General features: G+C 38.2%; 1 protein-coding gene and 1 long non-coding RNA gene across 6 annotated transcripts in view; one reads left to right on the top strand and one right to left on the bottom strand.

Annotated features, from left to right (window-relative positions):
- FBXO4 (F-box protein 4) overlaps positions 1-16,045 on the bottom strand; it is a 54,007-nt gene extending 37,962 nt beyond the window's left edge. The window contains exons 1-8 of one of the 5 annotated variants that reach the window (XR_002825894.1): positions 15,626-16,045; positions 13,975-14,210; positions 11,598-11,818; positions 10,164-10,239; positions 9,879-10,054; positions 5,876-6,051; positions 1,515-1,712; positions 574-656 (exon numbers count right to left, since the gene is read on the bottom strand). Coding sequence is in view for 1 of the 5 variants with exons in the window: in XM_004388440.2 (XP_004388497.1) it covers positions 1,623-1,712; positions 5,876-6,051; positions 9,879-10,054; positions 10,164-10,239; positions 11,598-11,818; positions 13,975-14,210; positions 15,626-15,814 (1,164 nt within the window). In the remaining 4 variants the exon portion in view is untranslated. Of the gene's footprint in view, positions 1-20; positions 657-1,338; positions 1,713-5,875; positions 6,052-9,878; positions 10,055-10,163; positions 10,240-11,597; positions 11,819-13,974; positions 14,211-15,625 lie in introns of those variants that run through there. The other 4 variants (XR_002825892.1, XR_002825893.1, XR_002825891.1 and 1 more) reach the window with 4 other exon arrangements.
- On the top strand, positions 15,327-18,022 carry LOC111822785 (uncharacterized). Its single transcript, XR_002825895.1, has 3 exons — positions 15,327-15,449; positions 16,438-16,621; positions 17,890-18,022. It is a non-coding gene; the product is annotated as an uncharacterized LOC111822785 (long non-coding RNA).
- The last annotated feature ends 8,082 nt before the right edge of the window (positions 18,023-26,104 follow it).

Raw genomic sequence — 26,104 nt, 5'->3', positions numbered from 1 at the left:
TCTGTAAGCCTTCACCTGAAGTACAATTAAAAAAATAAAAACAAAATAAATTATAATTAAAAAAATAACTTACAATGCTCATCTAGTCTCATTCTTATGTCTGATTTATTTATGAATGCTTTACTAACAAAATTTGATACTGCAACTCATCATCATGATAACAATCACAATTTCATAAACGCCAGATATTTTATTCACTTAATAAGGGCTAAGAAAAGTTCTCATTTATACAGTAATATCTGGATGACTAGCAGTGCTGGGAAAGGAAATAAATAACATTGGGAGTCAGATTAAAGTATTCATTATTGACTAGTTTTGAGCTATGGAAGGCTTTATGTATTATGGACTGTCCTAACCACTTTACCAATTCATTTACTCCACAGGACATCTATGAAAGAAGGTATGATGGAAAATTCTTTGAAAGACACAGCTGCCAGAAAATAACACTAGATGAAAAACAGAAAACTTCAATAACTGTATCTGTTAGAGAAATTAAAATTGTGTTAAAAACTTCCCCACAAAGAAAAGTACAGATCCAGATTCTTTCACTGATAAGAAATAGTTAATACTAACCTTACACAACTCTTTCAAGAATATAGGAAGAGGAATACTTCCAAATTCATTTTAGGAGGTCAGCATAATCTTCGTATCAAAACCTGACAAGGATATTACAAGAAAAGATTATGGACCAATATCCCTCACAAGTATAGGTTCAAAAATTTTAAACAGGCTCTTCCTCATCCTATTCCTCTTCCCTTCTCTTCTCTTTCTGAACAATTCAACCCTAAATCCATTAGATGGAAGACAGCAAAGGGGACATCCATGAGCAAGAGCCTCTGGCATGTGGTATGAGAGCCCCAAGACAAATGATGTCAGTGTAAGCAATGGCTTGTCATGAAGTGTTGGAGCCCACTGCAGAGTGCAAGCAATTTGTTGGGAAGAGGTCATGATATATGTTAAGTCTCTGGAATGTTTTCTCTATGAGTATGGAATAGCATTTGGCTTTAGTAGCTTATGAGCTTTCCAACTTATTTCAAAATAAGAGGAATTGCCAGGAAGTTGTTTTCACTGAATTAATATTAAATTTGATATAAGCTTGCTTCCTACTGTTTCAGAAAAAAGAGGTTGTATGATCATGATATTAAATGCAACTCCAGTTAATATTCCAGTCTTTAAACAGTGATTTATTAAGAACAGATACAAAATTTCCTTCCTGATAATCAGTTGTAGACCTTTGGAAGACCCTATGGAAAGCCTAGCAAATGTGCTATTCCTCACTAGGGCAATCTATGAAATTAAAAACCACAAGGAATGAGAGAGGCACAAACATGGTTTTTCCCAGAATTTAATATTTAAAAAAAAGGGAGAAAATATAAAAATTATCAAAAAATTTTAAAAGGTTATTTTCGGACTAAATGCTAGCACTGCAATTCTTTTCTTATAATTGATTTAAGGTAAAAAGTAGAAATAAAATAGGAAACACAGCAGCTACCGCTGTCCAACATAAAGCCCACCTGCACAAAGGCAGAACAAAGTGAGCTGACCTAAGCAAACATCCATCGACATCATGACCTTAGTAACGAACTTCAAATGGTTTCAGATTCCAAGGTCCAAAAGGAGGATCATCTTGCATTCTTAGATACTACTTCTTCAAGAATCCACTGAATGCCATTCAAAAAACCAGCTAGAGTTTCAGCTTCTGTATCCTGGACCTATGAACAAAGAAGACACAACATTCTCAATAAGAAACTGAATGCAAAACCTTATGATTAATAGACAGATTTTCCTAGACACCAAAAAAACAGGACTAAAAAAAAAATCCCAATAATTCTTAGATAAGTTACACAAGTTTTTTCTTCCACAGAGCATAGATAAAAATATGATCTTCTCTTCTCGTATGTCTTAATTATCACCAATATGAGGCTTATTACTTATCTTAGATTTCAGTTTTAGAAACAGGAGGACCTATCATTTCCATGATTTACTTGCAGGTATTAGGAAAAACAAAAATCCTCCAAATGAACCAATTTAAAAACTAAAGTATCTTTTGATGAACCCAGCTGTTGTTGTTAAGTGCCACTGAGTCACTTCCAACTCATAGTGACAAAATGTACAACAGAAGGAAACATAGCCCAGTCCTGCACCATCCTCATGATCGTTGCTATGACTGAACCCATCTTTGCAGACACTTTGTCAATCCAACTCCTGGAGAGTCTTCCTCTCTTTCGCTAACCCTCTACTGTGCCAAGTATGATGTCCTTCGCCAGGGACTGGTCCCTCCTGATAAGATATTCAAAGTATGTGAGATGAAGTCTTGCCATCCTTGCTTCTGAGGAGCATTCTGGCTGTACTTCTTCCAAGACATATATGTTCGTTCTTCTGGCAGTCCAGGGTATATTCAATATTCTTTGCCAACACCATAATTCAAAAGCATCAATTCTTCCTTGGTCTTCCACATTCATTGTCCAGCTTTCCTATGCATAGGAGGCTAATGAAAATACCATGGCTTGGGTCAGGCACATCTTAGTCCTCAAAGTGACATCTTTGCTTTTGAACACTTTAAAGCGGTCTCTTGCAGCAAATTTGCCCAGTGCAATGCATCTTTTGATTTCTTGACTGCTGCTTCCATGGGCATTGATTGTGGATCCAAGTAAAATGAAATCCTTGACAATTTCAATCTTTTCTCCATTTAGCATGGTGTTGCTTCTTGGTCTAGTTGTGAGGATTTTTGTTTTCTTTACGTTGAGGTGTAATCCATACTGAAGGCTGCAGTCTTTGATCTTCATCAGTAAGTGTGTCAAGTCCTCTTCACTTTCAGCAAGCAAGGCTGTGTCATCTCCCTATCACAGGTTATTAATGAATCTTCCTCCAATCCTGATGCTGTATTCTTCATATAGTCCAGTTTCACAGATTATTTGCTCAACAGACTGGGTAAGCATGGTGAAAGGATACAACCCTGACGCATACCTTTCCTGACTTTAAACCACCTTGTTCTCTTCGAACAACTGCCTCTTGCTCTACATACAGGCTCCTCATGAGCACAATTAAGTGTTCTGGAATTCCACTGCTAACAAGGTTATCCGTAATTTGTTATGATCCACACAGTCGAATGCCTTTGTATGGTTAATAAAACACAGCTAAACATCTTTCCGGTATTCTCTGCTTTCAGTCAAGTTCCATCTGACATAAGCAATGATATCCCTCGTTCCACATCCTCTTCTGAATCTGGCTTCAATTTCTGGCAGTTCCCTGTAGATGTACTGCTGTAACTGCTTTTGAATGATCTTCAGCAAAATTTTACTTGTGTGTGGTATTAATGATATTCTTTGATGATTTCTGAATTCTGTTGGATCACTTTTCTCTGCAATGGGCACAAATATGGATCTCTTCCTGTCAGTTGGCCAGGCAGCTGTCTTCCTAACATCTTGACATAGATGAGTACCTCCAGTGCTGCACCCGTTTGTTGAAACATCTCAACTGGTATTCTGTTAATTCTTGGAGCCTTGTTTTTCATCATCCCCTTCAATGTAGCTTCAACTTCTTCTTTCAGTACCATCGGTTATTGATCATATGCTCCCTCCTGAAATGGATGAATGTTAACCAATTCTTTTTGGTAGTGACCCTGTATATTCTGTCCATCTTCTTCTCATTCTTCCTGAGTCATTTAATATTTTCCCCGTAGAATTCTTCAATACTGCTACTCAAGGCTTGAATTTTTTCCCTCAGTTCTTTCAGCTTGAGAAATGTCAAGCACATTCTTCCCTTTTTGTTTTCTAACTCCAGGTCTTTGCACATTCATTATAAAACTTTACTTTGTCTTCTGGAACTGCCCTTTGAAATTTCTTTGTTCAGCTCTTTTACTTCACCATTTCCTCTGTTCGCTTTAGCTCTACATTCAAGAGCAAGTTTCAGAGTCTCTTCTGACATCCATTTTAGTCTTTTCTTTCTTTCCTGCTTTTAAATGACCTTTTTCTTTCTTCATGTATAATGTCCTTGATGTCATCCCACAACTCCTCTGGTTTTTGGTCATTCGTGTTCAATGCATCAAATCTATTCTTGAGATAGTCTCTAAGTGCAGGTGAAATATTCTCAAAGTCATATTTTGGTTCTTGTGGACTTGCTCTAATTGTCTTCAGCTTCAACTTGATCTTGCATACAAGCAACTGATGGTCTGCTCCACAGTCAGTCCCTGTCCTTGTTCTAACTGATGATATTAAGCTTCTCAATCGTCTCTTCCCACAGATGTAGTCGATTGAATTCCTGTGTATTCCATCTGACGAGGTCCATGTGTACAGTCTTCATTTACGCTGCTGAAAAAAGCTATTTACAATGAAGAGGTCATTTGTCTTGGCAAATTCTGCCATGCGATCTCCGGCGTTGTTTCTATCACCAAGGCCATATTTTCCAACTACTGATCCTTCTTTGTTTCCAACTTTCGCATTCCAATAGCCAGTAATTATCAATGCATCTTGATTGCATGCTTGATCAATTTCAGACTAGAAGTTGGTAAAAATCTTCAATTTCCTCATCTGTGGCATTAGTGCTTGGTGGTAAATTTGAATAGTAGTAGTATTAACTGGTCTTCCTTGTAGATGCATGGATATTATCTTATCACTGACAGCGTTGTACTTCAAGATAGATGTTGAAATATTCTTTTTGACAGTGAATATAACGCCGTTCCTCTTTAATCTGTCATTCCTAGCATAGTAGACCATATGATTGTCTGAGTCAAAATGGCTAATACCAGTCTATTTCAGCTCAGTAATGCCTACGATATCAATCATCAAGCATTCCACTCCATTTTTGACAACTACCAATTTTTCCTAGTTTCATACTTCAAACATTCCATGTTCTGATTATTAATGATGTCTGCAGCTGTTTCTTCTGATTTTGAGTGGTGCCACATCAGTAAATGAAGGTCCCAAAAGCTTGACTCCATCCACGTCATTAAGGCTGACTCTACTTTGAGGAGGCGGCTCTTCCCCAGTTGTACTGTGAGTGCCTTCCAACCTGAGGGGCTCATTTCTGGCAGTATACCAATGTTCCACTGGTACTCTTAAGTTTTTCACTGGCCAATTTTTTCAGAAGTTGACTGCCAGGTACTTCTTCCTAGTCTGTAAGCTCTGCTGGAACCTGTCCACCATGGGTGACCGTGCTGGTATCTGAATACTGGTGGCATAGCTTCCAGCATCATAGCAACATGCAAGCCACCACAGCATGACAAAATGGCAGATGCATGGTGGAACCCAGCTAGTCAGTTGAGAAATGTGACATTATGTTGTAAAAATGCATCTTGAAGACTGTCACTCCTCTTAACGGTCAAGTTAAAAGTCCTACCACTCATAAGGGTATACCTTTATCAGCAGCTTTCCAACTGTGTTCCAAAAAGCTTCTAAGGCTCCATGGAAGAGACGTGGGGAGGAAGGCGAAAATCCTCCAAGTTTTTCAGCCAAAGTATTTTCAATTTTCATTTCCCTTTATCTATTTTACTTGGGGGCTTTCAGGAAAGATTTCACTTTCACTCCATAATTAATATAAAGTTTGAAAGCAATAAACTGTAAGACAGAATCTATATTTTTAATGGCCCTTAAAACATAATACATTAGTGCTAAAAAATCCATGATGCTGGCATCTAAAAAAAAGAAATCCACAACTGCTATTTCACTTTTTTCATAACGAGAGGCAAGTAGAGAGCTGTGATCATCTGAGACTCATTGACACCAATGAACTACCTACCACTCATTAAGCCATTAATACTGATTTTAGAATGCTATTTCGTTAAAGAGATGAGTAAGAAAGAATAAAACCAAATAGAAAATAGAGTGAAAAATAAAATGAAAGAAGATATTTCTCACCAGAGAAGAAAGGACCTTACCATCCATGGGTGGTTTAGAAGATTCAGACGCAGTTCATGGGCCAAATAAAAACAGGGCATTCTTTTCACATTTGCTTGAGAAATACAAGATAAAACCAGCAATGGTCTTCCAGAAGAGCCAAAAGCTGGATCTGTCATTGCCATAATACGAGAAAATTCATCCTGCCATTCATGTCCTAAGGAATGTAAGTCAAAATCCTTAATTTGTGTTTAAAAAGAAAAAAAAAAAATTAACAAGAAAACAAATAAATTACCAGGATCCAAAAATATAAAAATGCCTCTGCTGCTGTGTTCACTTATTGATCATCATAAAATTAAATAGCTTTGTAAGGACAGCATTTTAGATGGAACCAAGACGGGAAAAAAAATCACATTACCACTCAGATGTCTCTATAGCTAAAAAGCAAAAATGTTTTGACACAGGTATTTTCCTTTCTTCCAAAGGCCATACTTCTGAAAGTTTTGTAACAAATCTCAGGGCCACAGTTTGATAGCACTGGAGTTAGGTATGTAGTATCTATTTGCTTCCATTTATAATCTCCAATTTCCTCTCTCTCTATCCCTCTAGTTTTAGGCCCCATATCCTTAATAAGGAGGAATAATGTAATAAATTTTTTATTGTTCTTATAAGGCCTAATAAGTAGCCCAACTCCACAATGATTCATTAAACAAGCATATATTAAGTGCTTGAGACAGGCCTAGAATGGACAATCTGGTCAAAACTCACAGGCACTGGAATCATAGAGACATGTTCAAATCTCCTATCTGTGTTGACTATACCATGTAAATTTAATCTCTCCAAATCCGTTTCCTACAAGTTAGGAATAAGTAAATCTATTCCTAGGTTGTTGTGGGAAATCAAAATTATACATAAATCACCTAGAACAATTCCTAGCAAAGAAAAGGTTCTCAATAAATGGCAGCTATCACTACTTTTATTGTCTAAATCATTATGCTCTGCCACCATCTTGAAACTATCACAATTTTTTTCTTTAATTACTCTATTTTCACTCATTGGTTATTTTGAAGAGTGTTTTAAACTTCCAATAAATGTTTTTATTTTTCTCTTCAGTATTACTGCATAACCTACTTGCTTGCAGGTTAGAAAGTAAAGTCTATATGGTTCCTATTTGAAATTTGTTGAAATTGTCTTCTGGCTTAGTATATGATCAATTTTGTACTGCGTATTCTTTATTGGATGAAAAATTCTGTATTTATGTTTTAGACCGTACTTGTTAATTCTGCAGTTAAAATATTCTTTATCTTAGTCCGTTTTTTTTTAATTGCTGGGCCTAACAATAATCAAGAGAAGTGGTTTTAATTTGCATTTCCCTACTGATTAATGTGGTGAGCATCTTTTCAAATATTTATTTGTCATCTATGTATCTTCTTTAGTGAAGTGTTTGTTCAAATATTTTGCCATATTTTAAATTAGGCTTGTCTTCTAATTTTTGAGTTGTAACAGTTCAGTTCTTTGTATGTTCTGAATACAAGTCCTTTACCAGATAGGTGTTTCACAAATATTTTTTCCCAGCTGGTTACTAGTCCTTTGATTTTCTTAATAGTGACCTCTTGAACAGGTTTTATTTTTGAAGAAGTCCAATTTATCAACTCTTTTATGACTTATGGTTTTCGTGTCTTATCTAAGAAATCTTTGCAAAACCCAAAGTAAGAGAGATTTTTTCCCTATATTTTATTCTAGAAGTTTTGTATGTTCTCTCAATTATATTTATAGCTCATTTCAAGTTAATTTTTATATACATGCGAGGTAAGGGTCGAGCTTTAGTTTTTCTGCATACGGACTTGCAATTGTTCTAGCACTGTTTGTTGACTAGACTATCATTATCCTTTTCCTGTTGAATTATGCTGGCATGTTTGCTGAAAATTAATTGACCAAATATGTGTGGATCTATTTCTGGACTATTCTGTTTGATTATTCTACGTGTCTACTCGTATGGCAATACTACACTGGCTTTATTAATGTAGCTTTACAGTTAGTCCTATAATCAGGTAGTGTGAGTGCTCCAACTTTGTTCTTTTTCAAAAGTTTTAGATATTCTAAGTAACATGTATTTACATATGAATTTTAGAAATACCTTGTCAATCTCTACAAAAAAGGCCTCATGGGATTTTGATCCAAATTATGTTGACTCTACATATAAATCTGACAAGAAATGACACCTTAACAATATTGCGTCTCTTAATCTCTCCACTTATCTTTTTTAATTTCTCATAGCAATGTTTTATAGTACTCAGCATACAAATTTTGCATGTTTATTGAATTTATTCTGAGTATTTCATGTTTTTTGGTATCATTGTTCTTAATGTCACTTTCTGAGAGTGTCATCATCTGGGCCATCTCTGGTTCTGGTTCCACTGACTGCTTCATCTCTTAACAATGGGTCAGTTAATTTTGACTTTTTTTTTTTTTGTCTTATAATTTTTGATTGACTGCTAGACATCTTATATAGAGCAACAGCACAATCTGAGGTAAATAGGATTTACTTCCAGAAATGGGCATGCTTTTCTTCTTCTGTTAGACCATTAATGCACTGGATTGAGTCAAACTAGTCAGTAGTTGAGCTGCATTTGGTTTCTGTTGCTACAGTTAACTTCAGAGAACCAAATTCCTTCACCAGCGGACTGCTGCTACCTTGTTCTGAGAGAAAAGCCTGCAGTGCCAGACATTCTTTCTCAGAGTTTCTGCTCCACCTTCAGCTTTCAGCAGATCTTTGCATGCCTGTGGCATTAGGAGAGGAGAGGGGGTTTCTCTCCACACTTGAGTAAATTTTTGTCTACTTGTTTTACATGGGGATACAGGGGAGCAGACTGAAAAACTAGATAAAAGATGAGTCTATATGTGTTTTAGTTTCCAACTGTATTCTCAGCACGTAATACAATACCTGGCCTTAGCAGGAAGTCAGCAAATATTTGTTAAATAAGTGAATTTATCTTTTATTTTGCTTTTAATTTTTCTTTTTATAGATAGCTCCATAATAACAAAGTAAATTATATTTTTTCTTATGAATAATTTTCTCCAGAGCTTCAGAGTATAGTTGTTTCCATGGCTAACAGATCATAGAGGAAATAAATTCAGTGGAAATTCAAAACAGTGTATCAGATTTATAAAGAACTATAATACACATTATATACATATATATATATATAATCTAGTTATATACTACCTTGTTCACAAAGGATTTAAGGAAGAAATAATAATATCTGATTATGGCCTAACAATACTGTATTTTACGCAAATAACGCATGCCTTCTACATTTGTTTGCCGACTGCGCCTATCCTTTGCGATATATTTCTGTAAGTGCTGCTATGCCAATTTTTTCTACATGTTGCTGTAATTTAAAAAATTAGCATATCACGCTTATGAAAATACCTCGTGGGGGAGGGTGTGGTTGGCAAACAAACGCAGAAGGTGCACATTATTTGCATAAAAATATGGCACTTTGATTTCAAGTGTATATAGCATTGTGAATGGCAATTATTCAGGTTATTTGGAGAGTGTTCTTAACTAATCTATTTAATTAATACAAACATTCCACCCCATATACCTCTCTATTATCTGAGTACTTAAATGTAAAATTTTTCATGGTAAATGCATAAATTATTTTAATAGAGCCAGAAACAGGTAACAACATTAATGCGAAAAGGACAGAAGCACACAACACAAAAATACTACACAGCTATAGTATCAAACTTTAGTATGCATCAGAATTTCCTAGATACAACCCAAGTCCATGAATCACCACCAGGGTAAGAATGAGGTAGCTGTATTCTTAACAAGCTCTTCAGGAAAGCCTGATGTAATACACATCAGTTTTGGGAATTCATTATTAACAGTAATAGTCATAGAATCACAATGATAAAATTAACCATCACATTTTTAAGAAGGCACAGTAAAGATTAAAATTGAAAGACTAAAAAACGTTATTTTCGTATTTGCTTTCCAAAGACTTAATAGTGTTTTCAAAACAAGAGAATGCTTACTTCTATGAGCTTCAGCATTTGCAACATAGATGAACCCATCTACAACTTCACACACTTTCTGAATTTGTGGAATCACACTGTACCGGCTTCCTTGTTGATCATTCCCTTCATTCTGTAGACTGAACATCTTGTTAACTGCACTTGTATGCTCTTCCCTTGCTCTATCTCTTTCCTTTCTACAAGAAAATGCAATTATAAAACATAAACAGATACTAAACAGGTTCTATTCCCCTAAAATCTTCCATTCCTTGTGTCTCAGGTAGTCCACCAAATAGGTAGCCTTACCTGGTAGTTGAATATAATATCAGGATGTTGAATTTATGTTGGTTGCTCAACTGAAAATTGACTCCTGATCCAATACCTAAAGGAGAAAATTACAACAAGAAAACAAGTCATTATTAAACCAAAAGATCAGACTGGAAAGATAATAACCAGTGAAAGCAAAAAGAACAAACAAACCAAACCAAAAAAAAAAAAAAAAAAAAACCCTCTATGTCAAATCATATATAGCTTTGGAATAGAATGCAATATTTAAGATGCTGTGTGCAACTGTCATTCACATGGCAACAAAAATATGAATGATATGGCACTATTATCCAACATGAAACCCAAGCCAAAAATCTGGAGCCATCCTTACTAATACACTGCTAATACACATTCTGTCAATTTTATATCTTAATATTCATTCTATTCTCTCCATTGCCACTAATACTGACTTAGTTCAGATCCTCTTCATATTTTTATCACTATATTATAATAGCTTCTTACTGAGTTTCCATGTCTTTTGCCCCTTCTAATCCTGTCTTCACGCAGTAGCCAATCTTTCTAAAATGCAATCCTGACCATCTCACTCCCATGAGTAAAATCCTTAAATGTCTTCCAAATGCTTATAGCAGTGTCTTCTCACCTGTCCCCACTCTTTCTAGACACAAAGACCTACTTCAAATGTGTCATGCACACCCAGACCTTTGTGCTTTTACAAACGTAGTTCTCACTGTCTAGAATACTTTCACCCTGTCCTTTTTTGATAGCCTACTCCCACTCATTCTAATGACTCAAGTGAGGCATCATCTTCACTGTGAAGCCTTCTCTGATCCTCACCTTTCTACCCAGGAACTAATTACATCATATTCTAATTACCTGTAAACTTGTCTACCTCCTCACCTAGACCAAGCATCTTCAGGGAAGAAAGAGATGCTTCTGTTGTTATTTTAAATCTCTGCATCCCTAGCATCTACTAGATGCTGTCCCTAAATGAATAAAACATAAGCTAGATTGTATTGTTATTTGTATTTTATATCCTGCTTTGTCAACTAACTATACTTTTTTTTCATAAAAGTATGGGGAAGGTGATGATTTAGCTCTTTATTGAAATTCCAATATTTATCAAAGTATTGCACACAGTATATGCTGAATGATTTTTGCTTTCTTTTAAAATATGTAATATAATATCCACTATACAAATACATCCTGAAAAAATATAATTTACTTTCACATAATCTTAAATTCTATATTAGAACTTGAGGAATAAGGAGGTCAAGCTTACCTCTTATAATAAGCAAATTCTTTGAGTCCGGGCAGGGAAGGGGCTCCTATTCACCAAATTACTATATTTCATTACATCAGAGTTAATTAAAAAAGGAATTACTTCCTACTTAACATCAGTGTCAAGCTCAACTGTTTGAATTATTATGTACTGTAAATTAACATGAAAATTACCATCAATCTGCCTCTGAGGCAAACCAGCTGTTGGGCAAAGTTCCTCAGATGACATTAAGCTCAACACCAAAGATGTATTCAATTCTTCCAAACCTGGTCCAAACATAGCAAATCGTGGTTCATTATGAATGATCAGTGAGTGCAAAAAAGAGGTGACAGCTCCATACACAGGACGGCTGGATTTCAAGGATCTTCTTGTATGTGGACAACACATTTTATAGCTGTGTAAAATTGTCACAATTAGAGAATTAACACACACAAAAAATCATACCTGTACATCTGTTCATTCAACGATACAATGTGTTGGGTACCTGCTATCCAAAAGAGATAAAATGATTACATAGTCCCAACCCTCAAGAAGGGCAGTGGAGGATAGATAAACACCATTATAATATGTGCACCAAGAGCCATGACAGTGAAAAGCACAGGGTGCAGGAGTGGGTCCAGAAGCCAAGGAAATCTTCTCCAGGAAGTGGTTACTTACTTTCTAAACTTTCATTTAGATTCCCTCAAGAACACTTGCTTTACACTTGTTTCAATGGTTAATATTCACTCATTGAGCAGTGGTTCTCAAACTGGGGAAATTCTGCCACTCCAGGAAAATGTTTGGCAGTATCTAGACTTTTTGATTGTGATTGTCACAAAGGGGGTAGGGAATATTACTGGCATCTAGTGGGTAGAGGCCAGGTATGCTGTTAAACATCCTACAATGTACAAGATAGCCCCCAAAACAAAGAATTTTCTGGGCGAGACTGAGAAACCCTATACTAAACATACACAGCTTAAATGTCCCTAGAGATAAAAAAAAAAATTAAGGTCACCAATATAACCAAATTTCTTAGGTACTCCTATTAACTGCCTTAAATTTAACAATTCACTGAGTGTTAAATATATAGGGAGGCTCAACTGTTCTTTAAAGATAGCCTAACTAAGAATTATGTGAAAGAAACGACACAGTTTCTTTCATTAGCTATAAATCTCTAAACTAGTAATGTCTACATTCTATCAAAAATTAAAACAAAGTTACTCATATCAAAATAAAACCTGAAGCCCTAAAGCCCTTTAACTAAATCCAAGCCAGTTAAGACAATGATGAACCCAACAAAAAAATCATCTTTATTTAGGAACCTTGTAACCTGGGAAGGAAAAAAGCCAGCTTTGGAGTTAGGTGGACCTGGCCAACCTTCGCCACTTTAAGTTAGTTATGTAAGCCATTCATAGTCTGAATTTCAATTTCTTCATCTGCAATATTAGAGCAATAATAAGCAATCCAGGGTTGTAAGGATTAGAAATAATTTATATGTTCATAAATGGTAGTTATTATGATTAATACTATTCTTGGGACCGGGGTGGGGTGGGGGGGGGGAGGGGAGGGGTGCGTTGGTTCCCAGCATCAGATTACTTAATGCTTTGGTTGGCTGTGGAGCATCATAGAGGTAACACCCAGCAAGTGAGGGTACACTGACACTTATTAGTATATGTAACATCACATGCATTTTAATCAAGTAGTCTCACAAGACTTGATGTAACAGTATATGGATTGGAGTAAGAAAATCCTCTGAATAACTTAAATACGAAAAAAAATTACTATATGTAGCTACTGAATCTAGCAGAGCAAAACAATTCTTACCTAAAACAAAAGTAGTCTTTCAATTTTATTTGCAATGCCTTAACTTTGGGGCTGTCAACAAAGCAGGTTATATCCAGATTCAATGACATGATACATCTTTGAGGTAGCAAGGTGGGGTTCCAATCTGAAAGTCCTTTATAAACTATATGACCTTATGCAAATTAAGTGATCTCTCTGAATCTCAACTCCACGTCTGTAAAACAAGGATAATACCTCCTTGTTGCATGAGGACTGGGTGAACAAACTTAAGGCATCCTACATAGAACCTCATACGGTGTGTGTGCTCAGTAAAATTAATTGTCTCACCTCTATGAGATTTCCAAATATCAATGCCTCTGGGTGATAATAAAATTTTATTTCCCAGAGCCTTGAGAACAGGTTTTCTTCCCTGCCAAAAAACTGCCCTCTGACCTCTGGCCAGTCTTTCTCTGGATACAGAAAAGTATTTGCTATTTATATTTAGCAAAATGACAAATGTTCTAAAAATAAGAAAAATTTACTTCTTTCCATCAGTGATGTCTATAATAATTCAAATAACCTGGCTAGGAACCACAGGGAAATAACAACACGTCAAAACTGAAAGGGTCTTATGAAGAAAGTCATTTAAATTAAACCCCAATTATTATAAGAGGACACTTAAAGACCCCAAATCCATGGAACAAATTAGCTGCAGTGCCAGGACTAACTTAAACTATTGACTTGTAAAACATTAAAATTTCTTTTCAATTCATAAAACTAGATACTTACACTGCCATATAGTCAAAAAATGCACTATCAGTGACTTCAGATATGGGGTTTTTTAAGATTTCTAGATCAGGAAGAGACTTCCAGTCAACAGAAGACCAAGAAGGAAGATCCCGCAACAGAAAATATCTCCAAAGAATTGGATCTCGGACAGTCTCGTTCCAATAACGATTTGTACTTCCCAACTGACAAAGATCATGGGGTGAAAGAAATGACAAAATATACAGCTGTACATCAATCTGAAACAGAAAAAAGAGAGCAGGTAGGAAAAAGGGATGAATAATTTACCATGGGAAATTGTTTTTTGATGATAAATCACAAAATTAACAAATAATTATATTATACTAGGTAACCAAAGGTCAACTAAGTGGTCTGTATTTTTAATAATTAAATTTATTATTTTGAAGTTATTTTCCTATCAGGAGAGAATAACTGAAGACTCAATTTCTAACACACTGAAACGTTTCTGAAATATCAACCACTGACCTGTTATTTTTCAAGCAAAATAACCAGTTCCTTTAAATTCTCCCCATGGGTATTTTAAACGAACCACTTACTATTCTTCAAAATAAAACCTTTATCAACTGGGCGAACTTCTGATTTTATCACTAGATCAAATCAAGTTAAAGAATGGAAGTTTGTCCTCTGAGTTCCTCTACATAATCTATTAAATTTTTGCAAAGAACTCCTGCAAAGGGGAGGACCTGGAGGCATTCTAAGCCTGCATTTTTCAGCAGTAGTAAGACCTCAGGAGTAACGCGTCAATAGTCCAGTTGAGTTACAGAATTTTAATAATTTCTAAGAATTTGTTCTCTCACCATCTTCCCATCTACCTGAAAAGTCTAACAATAAATGATGTGTAAATCTGTGTGGCCTGTCAAAACTTGAGATATTTGTTACTTCATTAATTTTCAATTAAGTAGAAGTTCTGTTACTTCAAATATAAGCCAAAAACCAAACCCACTGCCGTCCAGTGGATTCCGACTCATAGCGACCCTGTAAGACAGAGAAGAACTGCCCGACAAGGTTTCCAAGCCCTGGTAGTGCCTTGGTTAAGAGTCATGACTGCTAACCAGTTCAAATCCACCAGCTACTCTTTGAAAACTCTACGGGACGGTTCTACTCTGTCCTCTAGGATCGCTGAGTCTGGACGGCAACAAAATTTACAGAAGCGGACCGCAACATCCTTCTCCCTGTGAGCGGCTGCTGGGTTTCCGGGTCACTGCGTCACCAGTGTTCTGTAATAGTTGTATGTCTGAAAAAACAATGTACTTCATAGAGTGTTTTTCGTGTTTTGATACTAAGTAGTCTGCCATTAAAGATGCTGAGCACACAGAAGCTGGATGCTTTTCCAAGCTAACCAGAAAGCCTGGATGGATTTCTTAACCTGACAACAGGATGGTCCTAGTCCCATGTGCCTGTTCTGGGAGGCTGAAACCTGAAGGTGGTCTGGCTGTTCATGATGGCGCCCCCCGAAGGTCAGTTTCACTGCGGCGTAAAGCCCGGGTACAGAGCACCAGAAGGTCAGCGCCAATGAGTTTCTGGTCAACTGGTGCTTCCATGTGACGACACTGCGCGTAATGGCTGGAAGGACAGGGCTAGCCACAGCCTTCCCCGGCGGGGGCGCCCTCCCCGTCCGGAGGCCGACGCTCACCGGCAGCCGAGTCAGGGTACTGGCCTCCTCAACCGCCTCCTCCCGGGAGGCTGCCGGAGCCGCGCTCTCTTTGCCCACCGACTGCCAGAAGGTTCTCCAGCCGCTGAGGATGGCCGCCTCCAGGCGACTCCAATCGCTGTAGGGCGTCGGCGCGGAGCTGCCTCCGCTGCGCAGCTCGCTTCCCGCCATGGCTGCCGCGCCACGCGTGACGCGCCGTAGGCCTGCGCCGGCGTGTCCTCCTCCCGGGATCCCCTCCGGCCTCCCCTCCGACCACCCCTCCCGCTCCTCCGCCTCCCCCGCCTGCCGCGCGAGGCCAACTCCGGGCGGACGCCCAGCCCAACTGGGCGTGGTTCGGAGCCAAGCTGGAAGCTCCGGTCAATAGCCCCTCCCCATTTACTTCTGGCAGTAACCTCGGCCACGCTAACCTGAGTCATTGCTATAAAATCTCCTGCTCCATTATAACTTCCTGACTTCACCCAAGCTGTTCCCTCTGTCTAGGACCCATTTCCACTTCGCCTACTCATTCAGTATGTGGCCCTCTTCTACTGCCTCAAAGCCCTGGTGGCACAGTGGTTAAGAGCTACCGCTGCTAACCAAAAGGTCAGCAGTTGAAATCCACCAGCTGCTCCTCGGAAACCCTTTGTGGCAGTTCTACTCTGTCATACAGGGTCGCTATGAGTCGGGATCAGCGCAACGGGTTTGGTTTGGTTTTCCGCTGTCTTGGACTTACCAGTTGCTTCCTTCTACCATACAAAGTTTTTGTTCTTTTTTTTAAATTTTTTTCAATGTCTCATTTACCGTTTGTTTTCTAGGTGATTCGTTAAAAATGGAGACTAGAGAGACTGTCAGGAGCCCAATCATAAAGCACCTTATGCTACAGTGAGGAGTCTGGGTCCACCGTAAAAAAATACGAGTGCATTTAAAAAAATGCTGAACGAATGGATTGGATACCATAAAAGGGCAGCTAAATATGATTACCATAAGAAGAAAACCCAGGTGTGGTATTGTTGAAATTCGACTAGCGGGTTTTTATCTCTTTAAAGTCCATCCTACTCACTTTGTCCTGCCTTTCCTTAAAAGGGCGTTAAGAAATATATGATCCTTTAACAAGGTAATTTATTATATGGAATTGGGTATGGTCTCTATAGATAGGAAGGACAGAGATACTTATTTAGTGCTAGTGTTAGTCATTTTCAAGTAAGATTACCGCACTTACTCTAATCCAAACAACACTGATCCAAAACTAGATATCTCTTCTTAAAGGAATATTTCACTTTAATGAAATATTAAATATAACAAAATTTAAAATAAATCTTGAATTACCCAACAAAGGGCAAGATGTATTGTCTGTTGTTTCATACAATAAGAAAATTACACATTAATCAAAATAATCTAGTGGTGTTAAAATTCCAGTCTTGGAATAATAATTCCATTATTATTAACATAATAGATCTCTTCATAATCTGGCTTAGTTTTCAAACCAGTAAGTGCTTGTACTATCCAGGATATGCAATTATCCATTCTCTTTGTGAAGATCTTGTTTCCAGGTGGAAACCCCAGGTTCCGCCAAGAGAACGAAGTGGGAGAGTAGAAAGGTGCCTTTATTTTGTTGCTAAAGGAAGGAACAGTCCGGGCTGTTTCCACAAAGACTGCTCAGGAAGGGTGAGGGGAAAAGTGACTTTTAAGGGGTTTACAAGTAGGAAGTTTATACAAGTTACATCAACAACATTCTTAATCATACTACGCAGGCACGATGGGGTTTACATATAACTTCATGCATCACATGTGCAGAAAATGGCGGTTAAACTCCACCTAGAGGCAGTAAAGTTACTATGTATGAGGTATTTAATGAGCTAAAAGGTTATCCTGAATGTCAACATGGCGCCTAAACCAGTTTCCGCCAATTTCCTGTAGTTTTGGGCAGCAGTTAAGGAGAGGGAACCAGGATTTTGATGTAAAGCTACAGGGCATGTCAAGCAAAGGAACTAGGATTGTAATGTAAAGCTATGGGACATGCCAAGCAAAGGAACCAGGATTCTAATGTAAAGCTATGGGGTCTGCCAAGCAAGCTGCTTGATGCAGTGGAATTTTCCACAGCCTGGGGACTTCTGTCTTAATGAGGCCGACAGCACGCCCACCATCTTAAATAAGCAAGGGGCGGTGCCTGCCATTCCTATGCGGTATGAAAACTCCTTGCATGTAAGCTATCTCTTTATTAGGTAATATAGGAACTAACCCCGTCTTTAACATATCTCTTTATTTAGGTATACTTCGGTTCCAGCTCAGAAAAACAAAAGACTGGGGTCTCAGGACCAGTCAAAACTGATCTGGAACCAGTTTCGGCCCGCCTAACATGCACAGTACCAACAACCGTGTCCCTTGGATGAACTATTTATGTCAGAGGTGGAAAAACACACCCCCGTCTACGCCCCGGACCTGGGCAAAACACCAGCTTTGTGGCCCCCCCCCCCCTTAGACTGAGCAGGCGCAGAAGATTGGACCACCCCAGGAATGCATTTATGGGCCAAACCAATCAGCAGGCTGACTCCACCTGAAGCCCCAAGGCCCAAATTTCCTTTACCCATATAAACCCTTCGGGCCATTGTTCAGGGAGCCACCTTGGCGACACAAGTCCAGGTGGGCTCCTTTACTCGGCCAGCTAAATAAAGATTCTTCTTCCACTTTCACCGCTTCGTGTCTTTCTAGCCGCGCTGAGCAAACCTGGAAGCGTTTGGTTACATTAATATCCAAATATGGAAATCATAGATTTCTCTGTCCACCATTGTTTTATTATTTTAACTGCCAAAACATTCTCTCATATCTAACCTAAATAAGCTGTTAAAAAAATAATTCCATTTTACCTTTATATTCTTCAAAATAGGAGACAGGGTCAGCATCATAAAATTATTAAAGTCTTTGACAGACTATGATAGGCTACAGGTACATTAAAAAAAAAAAAGTGGCCATCTGGTCTATTCCAACTCATAGCGACCCTATAGGACAGAGTAGAATTGCCCCATAGGGTTTCCAAGAAGTGGCTGGTGGATTCGAACTGCTGACCTTTCTGGTTAGCAGTGGAGCCCGATAACCACTGCACCACCAGGGAACATATAAGTATTTAAATACATATAATGTGCATATAAATATTTAAATACACACATGTATCAGTAAACCAGAAGTCACTGAGTTGACCATTCAACTCATGGCGACCCCTAGTGTGTTAAAGTAGAACTGTACTCCACAGGGTTTTCAATGGCTGATTTTTTGGAAGTAGACTGCCAGGGCTTTCTTCTGAGCGGATTCTAGATGAATGCAAACCTCCAACTTTTTGGTTAGCAGTCATGAGCATTAACTGTTTGCATCATTCAGGAACTCCTAAATTTATCAGCATAGCACATGCAGAGTGTTTAATGCTGAATGATTATTATCTTAGGGTATAAATATCAAATAACAAAAATCCAACAAAGCCTGGTAGCTGAGGATCTATGAGATTGGAATTTTAAGTTTTACTATTTGTTCTGCATGCCACTGCTGGGCGCCACTAACCCATCCATTTGCAAGCTCAGCTCTGTGAAGCTGTTTGGTTCAGAAAAAGAACCATAAATTGGTTAACATATGGCATTTTTCTTCCCTATCTAGGAAGTGATTTGCTTTCAGAGCAAAAAAGAACCAGCACACAAAGAGAAGAAAAACAAAAAAATCAGTTCAAGTATGAAGGACCGTAATGACTCTTAGTTCTCTCACAAAGAAATCTTGAATATGTGTTAATGAATTAGAAAAAATGTCTTTACTATGAAAATTTTTGTATACAGAAGAGTGAATAATATAATGAACCCCCATGTACCAATTATCTAACACTCAACAGTTACCAACTCATGGCCAATCTTGTTCTGTTTATATCTTGCCTACCACAACTACCGCAATTCTGGATTATTTGGAAGCAAATCCCAGATACATTATTTCATCCCTAGATATTTCAGTAAGTACCTCTAAAAGAAAAGGTATCTTTTAAGGAATATAATCACTGTATCATTATCACACCTAAAAAGCTTAGTAATTCTTTAAAATCACTATATATCAAATCAGTGTTTAATTTCTCCCTTCTTCCCCCATATTTTATTCACATTTGTTTTTGTTTGAATCATGAGCCAGACAAGGTCCACATATTGCAATTGTTTGACATCTCTTAAAATTCTTTCATTTTCCTTTACACTTTATTAAAGAAACTAAGATACTGGTTCTAGTTTCCCCAGTTCTGTACGTTTCTGATGGCATCCTCTTGATGTCTTTAGCACGTTCCTCTATCCTAGGCTTGATCAAATTCAGGTTTCTTTTATAAAATATTTCATAAGTGGTATTGTGTACTTCGATTACGAACCATAAGTCTCTTTTTTTCCAACGTCCAGATTGATCAATGGCGTCAGTGGTCTATTCCATTCGTTATCAAATGTCCCATCACCTTTTCACCCCAAGGATTTAGCAGTCATAATGAGTACTTACTTTGTTGTTGTTGTTAGTTGCTGTCAAGTCATCTCTGTCTCCTGGTGACCTTATGCATTAACAGAACAATACATTGCCCAGCCCTGTGCTATCTTTATGATCCTCTAACCTGGGAGGCTCATCTTCCAAGACTGTATCGAACAATATTCTGTTGTGATCCGTAAGGTTTTCACTGGTTAATTTTCAGAAGTAGATTGCCAGGCCAGTCTTCCTAGTCTCTTAATCTGAAGGCTCCACTGAAACCTGTCCACCATGCGTGACCCTGCCGGTATTTGAAATACTGGTGGCATAATTTCCAGCATCATAGCAACACACAAACCACCACAAGTATGACAAACCGAGAACAACTTTTCTTCATCAACCATTTGATTGTCCTGCCTAGATCTGAAACCAGCCACATCTCTAGGAAGACCTGGTTCATTTTAATCAGAAATAGTATTTGGTCATTATTTCTAGGCCTCTTTAGTGGCCTTTATATAAAAAGAAAATATGAGTTCAGAGTGGTAGTTCCCATTCAAATGTAGGTTAACAGAATTTCTACTTCTTTGATTTCATATTTGCTTCTTTTCTCTTGCACTCAAAGTTCTTGTTCCTAATCATACTAACAGTTATTAACAATATTACTACTGAGGAGTTTAAGATTTCTCAGTTCTTTTTGCCCTTGGAAATATCCCACTAGAGATGTTAAAATCACTGTAAAAACATTCCTGTGTATTTAATCCATCAGCTTGATACACAATGCAGCTAATTTGTTTCGTTTTTGATTTGTAGGGGTTGCTATTCATTTAAATTTTGCTTTACTCTTGTTTTATATGTACACATTTCCAAAGTCAAAATTCAGGGAACATTCAGAGAAGTCTAGCTTCCATCCTGGTCCCCCCTCTCCATTTTTCTCTCATAGGTAACCATTTTTTAAGTTTTTGGAAACCCTATGGGGCAGTTCTACTCAGCCCTATAGTGTCGCTATGAGTTCAAATCAACTGGACAGCACACAACATACTATACATGGGACACTGGTGGTTCAGTGGTAGAATTCTCAACTTCCATACAGCAGACCCGGGTTTGATTCTCGGCCAATGCACCTCATGCATAGCCACCATTTGTCTATCAGTGGAGGCATGCATGTTACTCAAACAGGTTTCAGTGGAGCTTCCAGACTAAGATGGACTAAGAAGAAAGGACTGAAAATCTGCTTCCAAAAATTGGCCAGCAAAAACCTTACTGATCACAAGGGTCTGATCCACAACTGATCACAGGGATGGTGCAGAACTGGGCAGCATTGCATTCCATTATACACGCGGTCAGAGGCCGACTCCATGGCAGCTAACAATGTACTATACACCTTCTCCACATTTTCACTGAACAGTATCATCATTCCATATATATATTCCTCATTGCTGTTTACAGCTACATACTACTCAATTTTTAAATAGGATTATGTATAATATTTATAATATTTAGCTGACTAATCAATCATTAAATGCCTCTGACTTGAGTTAAAAATGAGACCAAAAGGTACTAGAAGCCAAGTCAGTCAAGCCAACTGGAAAATGGAGAAGTTGGTATACAGTGGATACAAATATATATATACACACACACGCATATATATGCATGCGTATATATATATACACACACACCTATTTTTACATATATATATATATATATATATATATATATATGGCTAAACAACTTTTGAAAATTAGTTGTAGGCTTTCATCTGATCACACCTATAAAAAACATTTGAGGTGTCTAGCTAGCCCATGATTTCTTCTCCGAAATCTGCTTCCCATATAGAATGGCAAGCACCACTTGAAGAAAGGGCAGTGAATGAGTGCGTACTGGCTGGAACAAGAGTTTGTCACACAACTGTTCTGGCTGATGAGGGTTATATTAGTCAGCATGCTGAATGAAGTACGCCCATATGCAGAGGTGACATTAAGTTAAATAATAACTGTTATAGCTCTTTTGAGCTCTTACCATGTGCTAGGTAGTGAACTATAAGCACTTTGAACAATAACTCATTTAATCTTCAATAATCTGTGAGGTAGGCACTATTACTGTTCCCATGTTAAATAAAAGAATATTAAATTGCAGGCTGGCATTTGAACTCAGGTCTTCTGGCTCCAGAGCCTACCCTGTCTGAAAGTTTTTAGGACCAGAAGAAATAATATTCAGAAGTTAGAATAGTAAACTGAGATGATAAAAGCTTTCATTCTGACGCAACACTCAAATATAAAAGAAAGCAAAAAACAAGAAACAAATATGGGAATGTGGTTTTATTTAAAAAAAAAAGTATATGCTTCAAAACATTTTACTTGAAAAATTTAATGAGAAATATCAATACCAGCATGAATATATAGTATATACATTAACTGCAGATACATTAATATATTTTAATACAATACTTTCATAACATATCATCTCATACTGTGTTAATACAAGAGATACTGGAGAACTACAGAATCCTGGCATCTATGGTAGATGGGGTATCCTTACTGGAGTCAGAAAAGGAACACAGGAAGGTGGAAAGACAGAAGTGACAAGCAATCTAAAACTACTGTGTCAAGCTGTAGGTTTTTTTAATGCCATTAAAATGAATCTGGGAGTGCCTTTAGACACAGTTTACACCTTAATGAACATCAGAGAATTTACAGCGTGATTGCAAAGCTAAGAATGTAATTTTATTGTGAGTTTAATAGGTATGATTCTCACCTCACTCTACTGTATGCAAAGGAATAAAGACAAGCTTTTAGTCAAGGTTTGTATCTTAATAAGCATCAAACAATTCACAGTACCCAGAAACCCCATAAATGGAGTAAAGCAGACAGGACTTTGAGTCTTAAAGCCTATTCAACATCAAAAAATTCATACCGGGAAAGAACCATACAGATTTAAGGACTCTGAAAAGTTCTTTATCAGAGTTTAATTTTAGTAACCATCAGAGAATTCAAACCAAAGAAAAACTCCAAGTGTAATAAACGCAACAAGGTCTTTAGGTATAACTCACCCATTAGTAAAGCCCACACCGGAGAGAAACCCTTTAATCAAAATAAGAAGGTGTTAAGCAGTGAGTCACTCCTTAATTCAGTATCAGAACTTTCTTAAGAAAGAGAGACTTTATTATGAATGCATTGAATACGCAAGGCATTTAACCAAAGGAGTGGAATTTGAGGACATAAATTAAAGCAGTAGAGAGGTGCCTTCCCAACCACCCTAAATAAAATAGCTCCTCTCCCCAGCATCACACCAGCCCCTGCATAATGTGAAGGCTTTAATTTTCTTCATAGCACTCATGACTTGATACGCTATACATTTATTCCTTAAAATGCTTATTTTCTAAATTCTTGCCCTAGAACACAAGCTCCAAAAGAGGAGGGTGTTTTACCAAACTATATCCTCAGTGCCTAGGACAGAAGCTGACATGTAGCAGGCACGTAACACATAACTGGTGAATAAATGAATTTTACTTTCCTTATTTAGAATACTTGGTATCTTGAGGTTATTTCATTCTAAAGGAAACAATCCACTTAGGAGGCTTTTAACACATGCAAAAATGTATTGTTAGTTCACTGTTTTATAATATACCAGAGTAAAAAGCATTATATTATATGTGTAATGGTCTACAAATTACTCTCCAATTCTTTGAGGGATGGAAAAGTTGTATAAAAAGCACCCAGTAATACCCTCATAATTGTACCAACCAGTGAGAGACCCAACTGGTTCACAAGGGTCATGAAGGCAAAATGGAAGTTCCCAGCTTCTAAAGCAAAAGTTGTATTGTTTTCTCAGGCTGGGAATTGAAATAATACTTTACACCTCTGAGGACTGCATATTTGTCTTGTCAACAACTGGTATAGAGAGCGTGGCAGTTTGGAACCCAATAGCAGCAATCCTTTATGTACAGAGTTCAGCACTTAGAATCATGCTTCTTATTAATTCAAAAAAAAATTTCAAAGGGCCTACCATATGTTAAGCACTATGTTCAGCTCTGTGGTTATAATAAAGATGAGGTTTAAGAATATGGAGTTCACAAACTAATATGTAAAATAATGACAAGGCAATGTGTTCAGTGGGATAATGTGAGAGGGGAAGATTATGGGAGCAGAAGAAAAGAGCATCTAATTTTGACTGGAAAGAACTGAAAAAAAAAAAAAAAAAAAAAGCCTTGTAGACACAGTATCACTGGAGCTGAGGCCTAAAGGATAAGTATGTATTCACTGGGCCACAAGGGCAAAGCATTCCAGGCAGAAGTATAGAAATAATGAAGTCTGCAAGGGTACTGAGGCAAAAGAACAGAAAGTATATTTGGAGAACGAACTGAAAGTACTTGAGATTAATTGTGATGCTCCAAAAGGTGTTGGGGGGGGGGTGCGGGTTGGTGATGGATGTCTGTGGTTCTAAAATCATATTAAAAATGATTTAAATCTTTATATTTAGAAAGCACAAAGCTATTTTCATAGTTGTTGTTAGGTGCCATTGAGTCCATTCTGACTCATAGCTGCCCTATAGAACAGAGTAGAACTGCCCCATAGGGTTTTCTCGGTCAAAAACTTTACAGAAGCAGATTGCCAGTCTTTTGCCTGCTAAGCTACTGGGTAGGATCGAACCACCAACCGTTTGGTTAGCAGTTAAGCACTTAACCATCTGTGCCATTAGGGCTCCTAAACCTGCTAAAAGATAAGTTAAATAAAAATCGTAGCTGTGTAAAGATAAGCAGGTGGGGCAAAGACAGAGATGAGGAGAAAAGTCCCCTTGTCCCAAAAAGCTCTATCAGGATTTTTATGTTTTAAAAAAAGAAACACGGGGGCAAGGGCAGGATGGCAACATAGCCAGTTGCACCCTCACGTCCCTCCACAACACCATGAGAAGAAAACAAGAAAAAAATCAACGCAACAGATAATCTTGGAATTCTGGACAGGAGCTGAAGGGTTGGAAAGCCAAAGTGAACACTGAATCAAGAAAAAGAAAGAATACAGACAGTGGGTAAGCAGTGATTCGTGGACCACCCTCATCCTACTCACCAGCCCAGCTCAGAGTGGCCACCTTGGGGCAGCTGTAGACGACACCCCCGAGCAGGAAGCCAGCACAGGAACAGCACGGAAGACACAGGCTGGGACAGAGATACTGAGTAAAACAGCCCTGGGATGAAGCAGCACAGTGGGCATGGCTTGTACTGGGACTGTGCACAGGTGGACCATAGGTTTGAATCCTGGGAACTCTTAGAAAGTGCTTCTGGGGTGAACAGTATCCAGCTGGAGGCAGAAAGCTAGGGCAAGGAGCCCTAAGAAAGGACACAGGAAAAGTGCAGCAGTGTGGACTTGAGCCCAAGACCTGGGAAAGTGCACCACCAGGAGAATAGCATGAATACAGAATTTATGAACACTCATGCTGCAGAAAAACTGAGCAGGCAGCCTTAGGAAAAGTACAGACAGACATGCTGAATGCAGAGTGGGCCAAAAGTATAGACCCAGCTGTCCCGGAAAAGGGGCACAGAGAAACAGTAGGCTGCCAATGAGAGCACATTTCCTAGGTGCAGGAGAAGGGCCCTCTTAACTTTGGGCTCTGAAACCAGATCTCTGGGGTGAACAGTGTGGGAAGCCCCCACCCCTCTCCTATCTGGACAACCCATGCTGTCAATGGGAACACTGAGCCCTGGTGCTTTTGGGTCTGAGGCCATAGGAACCACACATCAGCTGTGGGACCCGCTCATCAGCTACACGACCCGACCATAAGCTAAACCACCCATCATCAGCAGCGTAGAAATGCTTAGCAGCCAGTGGCTCCAAAGCCAAAAATACATCTCAAGGGCATAACATCTGGAGAGCCTCCAACCATACCCCTTCCACAGCAGCAGAGAAAAGTCTGGGAAACACCCAGCAGCCACCTGATAGGTGACCCAGAGTGCCATGTGGGCCACAGTACATGAATAGTCAACCCTGATACAGGAAAGACTGACGCAGTGCAGACCAAGTCACCTGA

The sequence above is a fragment of the Trichechus manatus genome, unplaced genomic scaffold (genome assembly GCF_000243295.1).
Source record: "Trichechus manatus latirostris isolate Lorelei unplaced genomic scaffold, TriManLat1.0 scaffold00212, whole genome shotgun sequence".
Taxonomy (NCBI): Eukaryota; Metazoa; Chordata; class Mammalia; order Sirenia; family Trichechidae; genus Trichechus; species Trichechus manatus.
The sequence above is the reverse complement of the archived record's forward strand: the minus strand, read 5'-3'. Positions and strand labels throughout refer to the sequence as shown.